Source organism: Pyrgilauda ruficollis, unplaced genomic scaffold (assembly GCF_017590135.1).
Source record: "Pyrgilauda ruficollis isolate IOZ18807 unplaced genomic scaffold, ASM1759013v1 scaffold12, whole genome shotgun sequence".
NCBI classification, from domain to species: Eukaryota; Metazoa; Chordata; class Aves; order Passeriformes; family Passeridae; genus Pyrgilauda; species Pyrgilauda ruficollis.
The window spans coordinates 4,587,561-4,603,161 of NW_024510321.1; the positions used below are offsets into that span (position 1 = coordinate 4,587,561).

Here is a 15,601-nt window from a genome sequence, read left to right on the forward strand (position 1 = left end):
TGCAGGGGGTCTTGTGCTACTCTGTAGCTGTTGGATACACTGCACCTGTCTGCAGCTTTTACACATGGGAGAATTCACTGCGATTTCCTACACCAGCTGGAGTTTGGTGCTGTGGCACAGCTTTATGCTCAGGTGGGTGCTGAGTTTGGCATCAGGCTTGGTAATGGCAAATTGATGTGGCCCATCGCCCCAGTATGGTATTTGTATATCAAAAGTACATTTGAATAAAGTTCAAGAGACATTTTATTAGAGTAGCCACAGAAAAGTAAAAAGTCATGTTCCTCTTCAGACACAGATGGCTTCTATACAGCTGCCATCAAAGTGGTGTTTCTTCTTCCTCTGTCCATTACTCTCCAGCAGAAATACAATTGCAGGTATGTTTCCACAGGAGAACATTTATCTTCTGCCATTTCCAAACTCCAGGAAAAATTAAGTTTCTGAGATCAGTTATATAAGAAAAAGGAAACTTGAATTTTATGTGCAAGTGCGAACTTAAACCAAGCAAACTGTTATTTGTATTTTATTTGCTCTATAAAAAGCCTAGGAATACAAAGAACTTTTAAGTGAATATAAAACTCAACATTTTCTTTCCAGGTGTTCATAGAAATACCAGTATAGTAGAAAATAAATATAAAACCTGCAAAATACCTTCATTTGGTTTTGCTAAGAAGCCCTCTTGTTATGAAAAGAATGGGGGAAAGGGTGAACTAGTTCCTCTTTATTTCAAGCTTGCTGCTTTAATTCCATGTTGCATATGAAACAACAAACAAAATTCTAAGGAATGTAAAAAGTTCCTGTGTCTACAAAAGCCTTAATAATACCACCCTGAGCTGAAGAACAATGGCACTGACATGAAAGGGTTTTCATTTCTAAGAAATACCTTAAATCAGAGTTCAGGAATACATGTATTCCATGCTCTTCTACAGGGCTGATTTAAACCAGACCTACTAACCTGAAATGTGCTTCCTCCCTGGGAGACTGAGCTACAGCAGCTCAGGGCACCCCAGGTGAGACAGGGTGGGACCTCAGGTCTGGGTGAAAGAGGAGAATCTGCATTAAACAGAGTATTCCAGGTATAATGCTACATTTCATACACTGTTCTTAACTCACAGGGATGGACTGCAATCTCCAATAACTACAATTGGTACAAAATTTGGAAAATTCTCCACTTAAAAAATGGCAAACCCCATGTTTAATACCCACAGAGCATTAAGGTACAAACAAAGTTGCTGCTTTCCATGTTCTTTATCACTGCATCTTTCTGAGACTTGTATCCTAAAGGTTCATTTTTCCAAATGGCATAATTTTGGCAAAGCATGAGGTCAGTGAACTCCCAGATTATGTACTGCCTATCCCTCCTGCAGCATTACAGGGATATGCAGATGCTCAGCACCTCAGAAAGCCAGCCTTGCTATGCAGCTAAAACAAATGTGCAAAGCATGAATATTACAATTACCAGAGAATTTAAAAAATCTGTCTGCATTCAAAGTAAAAATAAAACTGGGAAATTTCAAAATTTCCTGAGGTGCTCTTTTTGATCAACTAGCACTTTGGCTTCATTTCAATTTAGGCATTTCTTTTATAATACAATGCAAAATACAAACTACATTGTGAAGAATATAAAAGCTTTTTTTTTTCCAGATGGGAATGCCAGAACATATCCATTGTTTTTTTTCTCAAGCGTATTCTTTAGCAAGTATGATTTTATGAAGAAGTCAATCATCAGTGGAGTTGTATTCTCCAGTGGAAAGGGGGGCTGTTTGTTTTTGATTTTTTTCTAGTAGAAATTACATAGTCCTAGAATTTTCAGATTTTAAAGTTCTCAAGTCCTACTTGAAATTTGTCATTCTTTTTTACAAAAAAATTCAATAATGCCCTTTATCATAGTTCATCATGGATGTGTCTACTCATAGTAAATGACCTAACTTGGGTCCACTCTAGGCTGAATATATATTTTTTCATGTATTTGTGTACTTATGCAGGTTTTAAAATAAAATACATATTGGTGCTGATGGATGAGAAAGCACAAATGAAGTGACAGTCTATAAAATCATCAGCTCTGGGAGATGTCGAAAAGGCAAAGCTTGCTGATGTGTCAGAGTAAAAGAACTGATGGCGTGAAGAAGTGATCAGATTAAAGGTTCAAAATGAGAAGGGAAAAAAAGAAGTTTTCCCACAGAAAGAATAATTAAACTGTGAACAGACACAGTGGAACCCAAGAGAGTAACTGAACTATACAAAGCTGGGATTCCAGACATACATTCAGCTTGAAAAAGCTGCTTCAGAAGTCATGAAATTCAAAGCTAAGTATCTCACAACAGAGTTTTTTAGGCATCTTCCTCAAAAAGATACTGAGCTAGATACTTCTTCTTAATATGCATTTTTGTTAATAATCTCTTCAATCTAAACTATAAAATGTGCTGTGCAACATGACTGAACAAACATCGTTGTGAGAAGCATTTCCCCCTTGTTTGAGTAATTTGAATTTGTAAGCTAATGTAAGTTTTTGTATTAAATAATGTACTGTGTGCAATTTTCTTTCTTGTAAAGTACTTTGAAGCTTTCAAAGGGCACTCTAGGTTCATAAATAATGTGGTGTTCTTTGCCAGAACTGTAGGGCATTTCTCCTAAGTTCTGAATATTCTTTGCCAGAATTGCAACATGTTACATGCCAAATCCTGCACAAATGTTCTGCATGTGGCAAATACATATTGGTGAAGACCAGAGGCATGGCATTCCTGGATTTCTTAGAGAGACCGGGGAAGGGAAAGAAGCAGGAAAGAATAATAAGGAAGGGCAAAAATGATGAAAAAATTACTTATGAAAGAAGTATGTGCATCATTTTAAAAAATGATAAACAACAAAAAAAAACCTCCCCTCCCAAAATAACCCGTAACTTGCACTTAATTATTTTCAAAAACTAAACTGTTTGCTGCATGTAGCACAAACTCACAGGTACCCAGAGCTGGGTCTTTACTTTTCCTTTAGTTATGGAAACCAGGCCTCTTTTTCTTTAATAGCTGAAGATTCTTCAATGCCAGACGTTTGTAAGGGTGAGAACACCTGCAATCCCTGCTCCTCTGAGCACCTGCTAATGTAAATGGAGAGGTTGAGAGCCAGGAGAAGCAGCACAGTCAGGATCACCACTATTTAATAGGCTGTGAAAATGAATCCTCTTCTTCTTCTTCAGGCAAAATCAGCATTTCCTATGCCCAAAGCTACAGGGAATAAACCAAGGCCGATGTTTATAAAGCATGAACTCTGGCCTCTTTGCAACCTCTGCCACAGAAAAGTAGGCTCCTAGTTATGGAGCTTGGAAGAGTGTAAAGGAGCAAGACCCAGAAATTCCAACAGGCATTTGGCCGCATAGATTAGACTGCTGAAGGATACCAGAACTTTAATGTGTCTTTGGTTATCATTTTCTTGATTAAGCACAAACAAGTAATGTCAACAGTCCTCTATATTTTGGATGGAATTGCTGAAGTAATTAAAAAAATTTACCATTCCCTGCCCTTCACTGAATTTCAAGAAAATGGTGACAACAATTATTAACCAACCAGCAACAACCAGCTAGTTGAAAAGTTACGAGAAGGTACTTAGGCCTAATCAGGCCTTAAGCACCAGGATTTGATAAATGTTTACTAAATAAACTGATGTTAAAACTGAACTCCACATTCTGCAACACTAAATGATCGTTTTACTATCTGGTTTCTTTTGAGGTGGCAAGAAACTACAGTAAAACCTTTGCTGTTGCCAGAATTACACTGCTTAGAGAAGAACATCCTGTGAGTTACCATTTGCTGCCATGATTTACAGAGATATGGTCTGTAGTCTGTATCAGTTTCATGTGGAAGTTTTAAAGGTAAAAAGCTTTCTGCAGAGTTTGCAGATTTCTGCATTAGTGTCTGTGTTGTTGCAAAGAGGATCAAGTGGTGCTGTGTCACAAGCTTTTCAAGGAAGTTAGCACATTTCTTCAGGTTCATCTCCTGCAAGGTAAGGCTCTCCCCTCCATTGCTTCTGTCTATCCAATAAAAAGCTGATAAACTGTCTAAAAGCAAAACACAGAGCGAGGGGTGAGCGCAGAACAGGTTTTCTAGAGAGTAGAGAGTGAGGAGTAACTGAGTGCTACTACTGCAGCTCACAAGGAAGAGCCTTCCCAGGCACTGCTTTATCGTTTCTTCTGTCCCTTGTGCCAGTCTGCTCTCAAGAATGGTGACCAGGCGGAGCATATCAAAGTGGTAATCGGTGTCAACAAACATGACTTCTACTTCCAGCCCTCCCTGTGCTTTGGGAATGATGCAGCGGGCTAGCAGGTGATAAAGCATTTCTGTTTTTCCCGTCCCTTCTGGGCCATGGAATTCAATAACATCTCCTGTTCAAAAACAAAGCAGCACGTTGTCAGGTAAGAGCATTTACAGCCCAGAGTTGGTTCTCAGCGTTTTCTGAACCAATAATATTGCACAAATTGGAAAATGCATTTTATATGACATTCATAAAACTATTTAAATCCTGGTTGGTATCTACCAAAAGATATTTCAGTTTTCAAGAAAGGCCTCTGAAGTGAAGTTAATCAGCTGTGAACAAAGGTTGAAATCCTCTGTCAGCACCATCTAGGAGACTTCCATCAATAAAAGGTTGGCAACTGGATTTCATCTATATCATTACAGGCAGATAAACGAAGAAGACGAAGCTGATACACGAAGTGGCTAAGAAACCATCTACACTATGCACACACAATTAAGAAATAACAAAGTAGAGGACAAAACAAAAAAAAATTGACATATTAGAGGTCACTTCCCATAGATGCCACATGCTGCATGTCACCAGACTCCTACAGGAATCTGTGACTGGTGAAGAGAACACCAGTAAGTTTATTTGGCACTTATATTCTTCTGTGGTGATAATAACGTGAAACTGCTTCTTTTGACAAGGGAGACTCAGGGATTCCTTCAACTCCAGGCAAGGCCTCTGTCTAAAGCAAAGGATCTCTGTTCATAAAAGGATTCAGCCTAATTACCTCATCCATGTGGGTCATAAAATACATATCATAAAAATTTAAAATGTTAATTAAAAACAGCAGTATGCTTCATTAGGAAACCAGTTCTTTTGTGGGACATGAATGCAAGATATTCTAAAGCCTTATCCAAAGTCTTCTGATGTCTTGTATCAGAGCAAGGCCCTAGAAGAAGTTAATTTATTAGCTGCTCTTTATAAATTTCTAATTTTGAGAACTGGATTATTTATTTATGACATTTTGGATTTTATAGGCAGAAGGGTAACCACATGCAGTAAGGAGAATCACACAACTGTAATTGCAGGAAGGTGAGAGATTTCCACAGCCTTGGCAAGTGCAAATGGCATAACAGCTTTCCATAGGGGGATGCGAGAGTAGAGAATTGACTGAACCTTCCTTAAACATGTTTGTGCCTGCCTGAGTTAACAGGGTTTTTCAAGTCACCGCTCAACTTCCAAAGGATGTCCTCATTCACAAGTGCCTACAACGTCAAGATGCAGTTTGGGATCTGGGGAGCAGGATGGTAGAGAAGAAACCAAACTCTTCTGCCTTTGCAAGTGTTAAAAGCAATTAACACCTGATGTGACAAGTCTGTCCATTTCCAGTGACACTCAGAAATACCATTTATATGAATTTCTGATCCTTTGAAATCTATTAAAAAGCTTGATTGTCTCCCAAGGCCTTATTAAGCTGTTCTGAATGGCTCCCTCACTTCTGAGATGAAAGATAACTACACGTCCTGGGACATAAGTATTTATTTTCTCTTCCTGTCCAGAGGTCACAGTGCCCGACACTGACACTTGCAGCCAGTGGCTCTGCTGTCACACAGCCTGTGCCAGAGACATAACCACACCCTGGCAGGGTGAGATACCAGCTTGGAAGAACTCCTCCTAAAACTGCTGGGTAGGTCATTCCCTCCTCCTATTTTGTCTCCTGCAGTATTTTAGAACAATTGTGTAAGGCAGCTCTTGATAAAGAACTAAGTGTATCTTTTGCCGCTGGCTGTGGCACAAAACTTCTGCCACCCTGATGGGCATTTCTGAATCCAGACCAGCAACTGAGTGGGGCCAACAGGCCTCACTGCTTCACTGCCTTTACAGCAAAATATGACCTGCTGGATTCAAAAATTATTCAGGGAAATAAATGCTTCACTTTTTCCATTTGAAGACATTCTAGCAGGATGTCTGTGTGCTACAGAATGACACTAGATGAGGTGGTTTTTTTGTTTTTTGTTTTTTTTTTTTTGGCAGAAGTAATAAAACTTATTAGAGTAAAAATTCTAAGTTGAATGACAAAAATCATTCTCAGAGGTTTTTGTGGTGGCGGCTTATAAATGTGAACAGCAAGACACCCAAGCACCCCTCAAACTTTGTTCAACATTGCTGAAAGAGATCCACAGATGCCTTGTAGTTTGACCAAGACACTTGAGTTACTCTGAAAACAGCAACAGCTTGGACTGCAAGAAAACCTCAAGAGAGCTGGGGATTTCTGTGCCTTCCTGATTATCCAAGAGGCTGCCCACAAGGAGAATGGGTGCAAAACAGGAGCCATTTATAGCAACATCTATAAATGCTATAAATGTAGGGTTTCATTGAATTAGCAACCAGGCTGTTACAGGAAGATAAGAGGGGAAATTCATTTCTCTGGATCAGAGAGGACAAACCATGACCATGACACAGCAAAGGAGGAAGTGAGGCCAGCAACGTTTTCAAGAAGCCTCTGACACGCTGACAATAGGTCACAGAAGAAACTGAGCGATCACAACTAGCATCATCCATTAATGTCAAAACAACTTTGAAAGGAGGATTAGTAAAAAGATACTGTCACAGGATGAGAACAGGCTGAGAGGGAGAGCAGGAACAGCACTATAACATGGAAGAAAGTTAATGGGAATTTTTTCTATTAGAATTGGTGTTGGCAGACATTAAACATATCAGTAGATGAATGTTCCATTAGCTTGGCAAAACATGCAGAAGACAAACTAATTGGGTTAATAAAAACTTAAGTTTGTGAAGACTTAACAGATGGAGATGGATGAGTAGAGTGATTTCACATGAAATTCAGCACTAGTGAATTCAAGAGTTAGTTAGGTTTTAAGGAGTCCCCGAATTGCCTGGCTCAGGGCAGCCTGAACTGGCTCATTATGGGCACACTGAAGAGAATAATAGTCCACTCCTACGAATGAGCATGCAGGTTAAATTAAATGATGCTGAAGAAATGTAAATATTTATGTAAGATTAATATATTTTTAACTGAAACACTGTATTCAGTCCTGGTCATCAGTTTGGTGTTATGTCTTGAATGACAAGAGCCTTATTTTTGTCTGTAATCAATCCACCAGCACATGCTGGTTAAACTATTTTCTAACACTGCAGATACAAACAGGCTGTTGGAACACTCAGCAATAACTTTGTGTGTTTCACATTGTAGGCTACCTTGAAGTTCCTGAGCTGGTCATTTACAATACTGTGTAGAAGCTGTCACTAATATTTATACCATTTATAAGTGAAGTAGAAAGGCCTAATATTTATTCCAAGTTAATGCTGGGTGTCTTGCAGTTGGTGAACATCAGAGCCTTACACTGACACCCACACCTTCATGCCAGTGGCACATGGGAAATATGACTGGCAATAGTGGAAGATTATTTAATGCTTGTGTCACTTTTGCTCCATTCCAGAAGAGCTTAAATGGTATGTAATTAATGTACTTATGCACTCTTAAATATGCAAGTCCATCATAATTAGAAGCAGTGGTTAGAATATCACATTAATACCTATATTACCTGTCCCTATTTTACAGTACCCTGACATGCAAGTTATGAACACTTAACTAAAATGTAACTTTTGGATAGTTTATTGAAACTTCATGTATTTGTTTGGTTTAAATTTCATCAGAAAAAAGAATAATTTAGGTCTTTGCGTTGCTTTAATCACAGTATTTTAGATGAAGAGCTGTTCAGTATTGACTTCATGAGCAACATATTACAGAATTCCACAGTGACACACTAAAAGTCAAGTTCATGACAAATGGAGAAGTAGGCCTTCAACAAGGATTTAAGACTGAATAATGTGAACACACATCAAAATAACACATGGCCTCACATGAATACTGTGGTATTAAAAGACAAAGCAAAAATGCAATAAAAGGTGAAGTCCATTTATATATATACAGCTAAAGGGCTGTGCTAATATGTTAGGCAGCTTCATTAATGTCAGCCAAAAAGCATGACCAATATGGGTAATAATTGATACCATTTGTTGGAAGCAGAAGAAAAATACAAGTGCTTCAAAAGCTCAATGACTCTGTTGGCACAGAGAAGTCAGTGATGAATTTTAGAAGGCTTCCAGCCATCTTAGAACTGAGGTTCTGGAACAGTCTTCAGACAGACATGAACAACCTATAAAGCTTTAAGAGCAAAGCAGATAATTTGACATGAAATTATGTAACGCTATGGACTGCAGCAAGGGCAGTTAGTGATCCCCAAAAAAAGTCTTAAAATCTGTCTGACCAGCACATAACCAGTTCAGTCTCAAACATTTGTTTGTTGTGTGTAAAGTTGACTAAAAATACCAAACATCCAGACTAAAAGATTGTTTAATATTTATGTTTTGAAAAAAAGAGTAATATCTAATTTTCTAAAAAAAAAATAAGAATTTGAGAGTCTTGTGAAACATACCAATTTCACTCCTGGTCCTTAATTCTTCTTGGGAGTAACACAGCAGCTCAGAAATGAGAGTATTTAAATATTCTTTTGTGCTCTACTTGCACTGGCTTAGCAGTATTTCTCCACCCTTTATCACTGTTATGTCACATTGGAAGCTTTCAGGGCAGGAATCATGTACTGCTAAAGCCTGCATGTGTTTTCTAGTGCTGCAAAACAATACACAAAGGGTCTCACAGTGACTGTGTTTGAAGACTAAGCATCATCTCTCATCCAATTATCCTGATTCTTTTTATTGCTTTTTCTGCTCTTTATTCTGAACATTCCATATTTGTGGGAATTCAAACTGCAGATAAGTTTGAAGCCACATACTTGCCCTATGAAATCCACTCACTCATACATAAATTCCACAACAGTAGTACCTCACCACTGATCCTTACAGTTTGCCACTCACTTTTTTCATACACATTTTTAGTCTTGTGTAACCAGAGTTAGTAAGTCTCTTCCATTGTGAAATTCATGAAATTTTCACACAATCTGGAAAATCAGTCAGTCTGACTTCCTGAATAATGTGTTCTCTCCTGTTTAGTTCACTAATTTCTTTCATTAAAATATCCAACCTTGATCTTAAAATTTCCTGTACTGGTGTCATTGAAAGGTTACCCCACTTCTCCCATCTGAAATTCTCATTCATTCACTGAAGGTCTCTAGGAGCCACGTTGACACTGACACTGTGAACCCATTCAACTAATTAGTACCTATGGCCATAATGGAATTGTTTATGAAGTTCTATTCTAAGTATACTTAGGATTGTTCAGGTCAAGACTGAATGGCTTCATGACTTGGCTTCATTGAAAAATACTGTTTGCTCATGCTCCTTATCCTAATTTACCCAGACACCTCTGTATCACTGAACTCTTTGCTATTTACTGAACCTCATGTTCTTTGCAAATTTCTGCAGTTATGACTTTGTGGTGGTTGTCTAGACCACTGATTAAAAAAAACAAACAAAGAGGTTTAATGACAGACTCTAGAACAAATTGCTGGAAAACTACTGACACTGACCAACGTGCTTGGTATTTACTCATCTACACCTCTGTTTTGATATGCATAAAGCACATTTTGAGGCCTATTTAATAATGTTTGGAAGGGTAACTTTGCATTATTCCATTTTATCTAGTTTGCATTGAACTACAACAACAATTAAAATTCTGATCTAGGGCAAAATAATTTACTTGTATGCTTATCTCTGAGAATACTTTTACATGAACATTTTTCCATAAATGGGATGAAGACACATTTTTACCATGAACAGGAGATCCTTCCTCAGGAAACAGACAAGGTTCAAGATTCTTCAGAGAACTTCTGCCCTCAAGTCGTGCAAGCAGCTTTAAAAGACAAGACAAAGAGCCATGCTGTTAACTTTAAATAATGAACCTCAGGACACAAAATTAAAGGATTCTAAGAACTGACAATTTTCCATGACAGTCCTGTTGAAAGATCAGCCTGATTTTAAAAATGTTTTCATAAATACATATGGAAATGTATAGTCTGGACTACAGCAACAGAAGGTCCCAGCCTTACAAACAACAAGCACACAGATTCAGTGGCAGTGAGGACTGGAGATATGAAGAGAAATAAAGTTTAAAAAGCAAAGGCTGCTCAGGGACATTAGTGAGAGGGATCACCTCCAGTACACATCAGTGCTGTCATTCCAAAGAACAAAGGGAAAGAACATCATTTGTAACAACCATCACCTCCAAAAGAAATACTGGCTGAGAGGTGAAACCTTACCCATCAACAAACCCTGAGCCAGCCTCTCTGAGCATTTGTAAGTAAAACCATGTGCATTTCACCTGAAAAGTTACACAGGACTCCTCTGGGCTACAATCCTATTATATCATAGTTACTTGTTCAAACAGAGTATGGATTAAGAATGTTCAAAAGTAATTAGTCACCAGTGGCTCTGCAAGAACCTTTCTAAAGCAAGCTTGAATTTGTTAAGCAAGTTCTCCAAAGCCCCTCGTAAAGTAAGTCCATTGTAAAACTAATTAGTTCAAAGATCACAGACAGTTTCTTAAATTGAGAGGTATTTGCATAGCAAGTAGACAGGTATTCACAAAACCTGTGTTATTAGTAATTCTGGCACACTGTGTAAAGCAAGAATAAACATTTTTTCTGGTACTAGAACTGTTATTCCCTACATGTATTCCCATACATGGAAAGGACATTATTGGGATGCTCAGTATCACCAGAGCACCTACCTGGTGCCAAATACTACATTCTCCAAAACACCCAGCTGTTATTTACAGATCTGAACAAAACAAGTCCTGTTCAGTTTTATCCCATCCTCAAGACCAAGACAGCAGTGAGCACACACCTTCAAACAACTGCTGCCTTCTCTTGCTTTCCTCCTTGTCGCATCCATGAGCAACATTTGCTCTCAGTGATCTTAAAAGTTCTTTGAACAGTTGTGTGTGTGTTTGCCTTTAAGAGTAAAATAAAACTCCATTACATGGTCCTGAATTTGCTTCAAGTAGTCACAATGGGAATCTAAGTGTGACATTTTCATTGACACTTTAAGATTCCCTTCCATTAACAAAATGTCAGTGTGTTTGCCTTGGCCTCTTCATACCTATCCAGGAGAGTTTTCTGACTCGTCCTCTGAAGGGCCAAAAAACCACTCGAATCTGGATCAGCAGATCCTCCCATTACACTTCACACATTTGTGCAGCACAAAACACAGAGTGAACTCCTGGGAAGCATCAGGGTTCCATGACCTGGACAAAGCAAACATCCAGTTGGACATATGTACATAAGAATACAGGAACTTAACTTGAGGCATATAAACCAGCAGCTCTCAACTACCAAGAGGGCCTTGGCAGACCCTGCATGTGCAGCTCTTCCGCTGCGAGGGCCTGGCCACCAGCGAGGAGAGAGGAGAGAGGCTGCACCCACTGGGGAGAAGAACCAGGAATCTCTCACCCCTTTGTCAGCAGTGGGAGTTGAGGGGAAGAGGAAAACCACCACAGGCTGCTGCTTTTTGATGCTCTTCACTTTTTAGCAGAGGAAGAACTGCTGCAGCACACAGGGATAACAGGGGCTCAATGATGGGCACTGCTGGGGCCAGCAGTCACAACTATGGCTGGTCTGAACACATTGCTGCAGCCTCGTGCTCCTAAATTAATTTGTACATTAACAAATACATCCTCTGCAGTTTATTTGTTCTGGAACAGTGAGCCCTGTCTCCTCTTAGACTATCAACTCTTTAAGTTTACTGAGAGAGAGAGTAAATTGATCACTATCGTTTAAATATGAATCTGTTGTTATTTAAATGACAAGTTTATGTATTAATTTTAAATAACTACAGGTGCTTTCTCTGAGCACTGCTCATGAAGGTAATTTATGGTAATTTGCTGATGATAGCACACCTGTGTTTTTATCAAGCTTGTATTTACTTCCGAGTTCTGAAGCAGAATCTCCAAAGGCACTTGCCTCATTAGTGCCATGCTGGGAGCAACGGGGTTCCTGGCAGAAACAGCCAACAATTTTCCTTCAACTCTCACAAAGGTTTGTCCACACTGCAGCAGAAGTGATGGAAGCAAAGCTGAGATGAGACACTACACAGGCACCCCTCACCTCTGCCCACATTACAGACATGGACAGCACGGGCTGTTCCAAATCCAGCAAGAGCCACCTTGGCTCTGATCCAGGGGAGGCTTTCCCATTTTGCCTCCTCACGTGTTCTTCTGGAATATGAGAGGAGGAGAAATCTACAGCATGTAAAGGGTAGTCTAGAGGGTGGATGTCAGGTCTGATCCAGGGGAGGCTTTCCCATTTTGCCTCCTCACGTGTTCTTCTGGAATATGAGAGGAGAAATCTACAGCATGTAAAGTCTAGAGGGTGGATGTCAGATGTCCCAAGCTTTGTCACAATGAACAGAACACAGCAGGACAGCACCCCTGGAGAGAATCTTGGAGTGGGAAGAGCTTAGAAAAAATTCCCAAGTCAACTTCAAATCCCATATTAGAGACTTCTGATTCTATAATCAAAGTGTAGGTGCTCATTTCTTCCTCCATAAGCCTCTCTTCATCTTTTTTTACATAAAACACCACCCTTTAGCAACCTGCTAGTGGTAGCTCCTCACTCTTAGGTATTCTTTGAAAATGTAATTATGCCAGCAAGAAACTGCACAGATGTGCAGTTACATGTGGAGAATAAGCTGTACAGAAAAAGTTCAGCAGCAGCCGGGTTAAATGTTATTAATGACAAAGCTGATGGGACTCAAATATTTCAGCCATGCCTTTTATAGTTTATTGTCCTTTTAATAAACAAACATGCATATGGACAGTCCCACTGTCTAGTGCATGATGTGCTCGTACTCTGTTGGCTTCAACAGAGCTGTGTACCAATGCAAGCACACACATAGGTCTTGTCAGGAATGAGAGATTACTTCATTAAAATGTTAAAGAAATTCAAATTAAATACTCCAGCTCTGGTAGAGGCTGTGAGCTAACCTACAGGCTATTTACACATACAAACCTATCTCGAGTACTAGACAAAATTTAATTCTCAACCACTATAACCGCTCTGATTGAGCTTTTGTAAACTTTGGGCATGAAGACATATGCAAGCTATTTATCATTACTTTCATTGTGATAAAGCAAAGGTGTTTTGCAAGAAGTTCTAATTTGTTGTATTAATTATATTCAATAATAAAAGCACAATACTGCAGTCTCAGTATAACTCAGTAAAATCTGACTTTATGCATGAGACTATTTAAAGAAGTATTGGTTTAAATTAAGTGTTTTCTGTTTCAAGTGCTTTTACTATTTTTGTCTGGACATTGTATTCATACATTGCCTTTTCTAAAGCCACTGGTTTTCAACTCCTCCCTTGTTCCAGGTTGGATATCCATCCACTGCAGGCAGGTGATGCCATGAGCACTCCCTGTCAGCACCACTCATGTGGGCAAATAAATGCATTTAGCCCTTGGACAAAGAGCACAGCTCATGTCCTTAATTCGTGTCCATTTGCCAATAGTGGACATCTGGTATTAGTATTTTTTTTTAAGTGTCAAAAGGGCTTAAAAGCCCAGGTCCCACTAAAAACCACACAGAGCTTTAACAATAAATATTATCACACTTTTCCGTTTTATGTGAACTATTCAGCATATTCTGGTATAGTTACACACAAATCTCCAAGCAATTAAGTTGCTGATCGCAAGTGGAAGTTTCTAACAAATAAAACACCCAGAAATGAAAAAAACCCTAATAACACAAGATCCCAAAACTCAAACCCTTTTTTTCCTAATGAGGAGGAAAGCAATTCCACCTTACAAAATGTTTATTTATAGAAACATAAAGTTGCAAGAGACCTTTAAGATCATCAAGTCCGAACCTTTAAATGAAACCTTCCGCACAATCTTCTTCCTCAGGCATCCCCTCCAACGCCAGGGAGGGGAGCGCCAAGGGAATTTTTATAAAGGAATTATCGAGACACCCGAACCAACCTCCCCCCGTGCTGCAAGAAGCGCCCACGGCAGGAACCCACCCGCATCCCGACACAAAGGCAGAACACGGACCAGGGGGGACCCTGATCCCTCCGGGATCCGCGGGAAATCCACCGGGAAAGCCCCCGCGGCCTTTCGGGGGCGGAACTCCCTCCCTCACGCACCGCCCCCTCAGGAAGCCCGCGGCGGCTCGCCCGCGCGCGCGCCGTGCGGGTGCGGGGTGAGGCTCAGCGCTCTTTTCCCCTGGCTACAGCCTCGCCCAGCCCTCCCCGCCCGTGTGCCCGGTCCCGGGGCTGCGGGGAGCGGGGCGGGGGCCGCGCCTCACCTGCGTGCCCGACTCCGCCCCGCCGAACGCGTCACCCATGGCGGCCCCGAGGGCCCGCGCCCGCTGCCGCCCCGCAGCGCCCCCGCCCGGCCGTGCCCTCTGCGCCTGCGCGGCTCGGCCCCGCGGGAGCGCGGGGTGGAGCCTGAGAGCGGTGGAGTCGTAGGTTCGAGTCCAGCCTCCGGCCAATTCATTGCCCGTCCTTCGTGGGCGGTCTGGGATTCCTTGGACGCGGCCGAGAGAATCACAGAATCAAATAGGTTGGAAAAGACCTCTGGGGTCATCGAGTACGACTTATGACCTAACACCACCATGCCAAGCAGAGCATGGCACTGAGTGCCATGTCCAGTCTTTTCTTAAATGTTGTATTGTGTCTGTTAAATATTGTATTTTGTCTCTAAACCAGAGATCAATCTTACACTTAAACAGGGACAGTGACTCCACCACTCCCTGGGCTGCCATTCCAGTGTCTAATAACTCCTAAGAATAAATTTTTCCTGGTGCTCAACCTAAACATCCCCTGGCACAGCTTACAACCATGTCCTCTCATCCTGTCCCAAGTTACCTGAGAGAAGAACCTGACCCCCACCCGGAGACAAGCTGTTTATTTATTTTTAAGGACTTGTCTTTCTACAGGCGTGTGTGGGTTTTTTCTGCTCCTGCTGGAAAGGAGCAGGTGGCTGGGCTGGTGTGACTCAGAGGATGCTCCTTGGTGACACTGGGTAGCCGTGACTCAAGGGAAGCTCGTTCGCGTGGCTGCGATTAAACTCTTGACGCCTGCGAAATTGCTCTTTGCCAAAGCCAGCTATCAATTACAGCTTAAATGAAAAGGGGTCTAGAGTATTTTTGAGAAGTCCCTGGAATGAACGGGCTTGCGTGGTGTGTGATGCCCTGAGGCAGGAGCTGATGGTCAGTGCCTTGGTCACAGCAGCCTGTGGTCAGCAGCAGGACCTGCTCCTCCCGGACCACGGCCCGTCCACTGCAGTTGTGCAACCTGGGCAGGCAAGAGGGATGGGCACAGGGAGAACACAGGAGAACCTGTTTGTTTTTTCCATAGACTAAATGCAAAACCAGCAGGATAAGAATAGCAGC

The 15,601-nt window shown here is 40.9% G+C and overlaps 1 protein-coding gene across 4 annotated transcripts; it reads right to left on the reverse strand.

Annotated features, from left to right (window-relative positions):
- Nucleotides 1–225: 225 nt before the first annotated feature.
- XRCC2 (X-ray repair cross complementing 2) lies at nucleotides 226–14,578 on the reverse strand. 4 transcript variants are annotated; one of them, XR_005956787.1, is made up of 5 exons: nucleotides 14,513–14,578; nucleotides 9,982–10,063; nucleotides 2,954–4,372; nucleotides 953–1,031; nucleotides 226–437 (listed from the first exon to the last, which is right to left on the reverse strand). XR_005956787.1 is itself a non-coding variant. In XM_041486560.1 (3 exons), exons 1-3 carry the CDS (start codon nucleotides 14,549–14,551, stop codon nucleotides 3,657–3,659), a joined length of 837 nt encoding a protein of 278 aa, XP_041342494.1. In that variant the 5' UTR covers nucleotides 14,552–14,578; the 3' UTR covers nucleotides 226–3,656. The 4 variants fall into 4 exon arrangements, 2 of the variants coding, with proteins under 2 accessions (XP_041342494.1, XP_041342511.1); XR_005956789.1 differs by lacking the exon at nucleotides 953–1,031; XM_041486560.1 differs by having other exon boundaries at nucleotides 226–4,372.
- Between the last annotated feature and the right edge of the window lie 1,023 nt (nucleotides 14,579–15,601).

Coding starts and splice junctions, on each gene's coding strand:
- XRCC2 (XM_041486560.1), bottom strand. CDS start 14,551: ATGGGTGACGCGTTCGGCGGGGCGGAGTCGGGCACGCAG. Junction 10,064..14,512: donor GGGCGGAGTCGGGCACGCAG/GTGAGGCGCGGC, acceptor TGTCTTTTAAAG/CTGCTTGCACGACTTGAGGG. Junction 4,373..9,981: donor GGAAGGATCTCCTGTTCATG/GTAAAAATGTGT, acceptor GTTTTTGAACAG/GAGATGTTATTGAATTCCAT.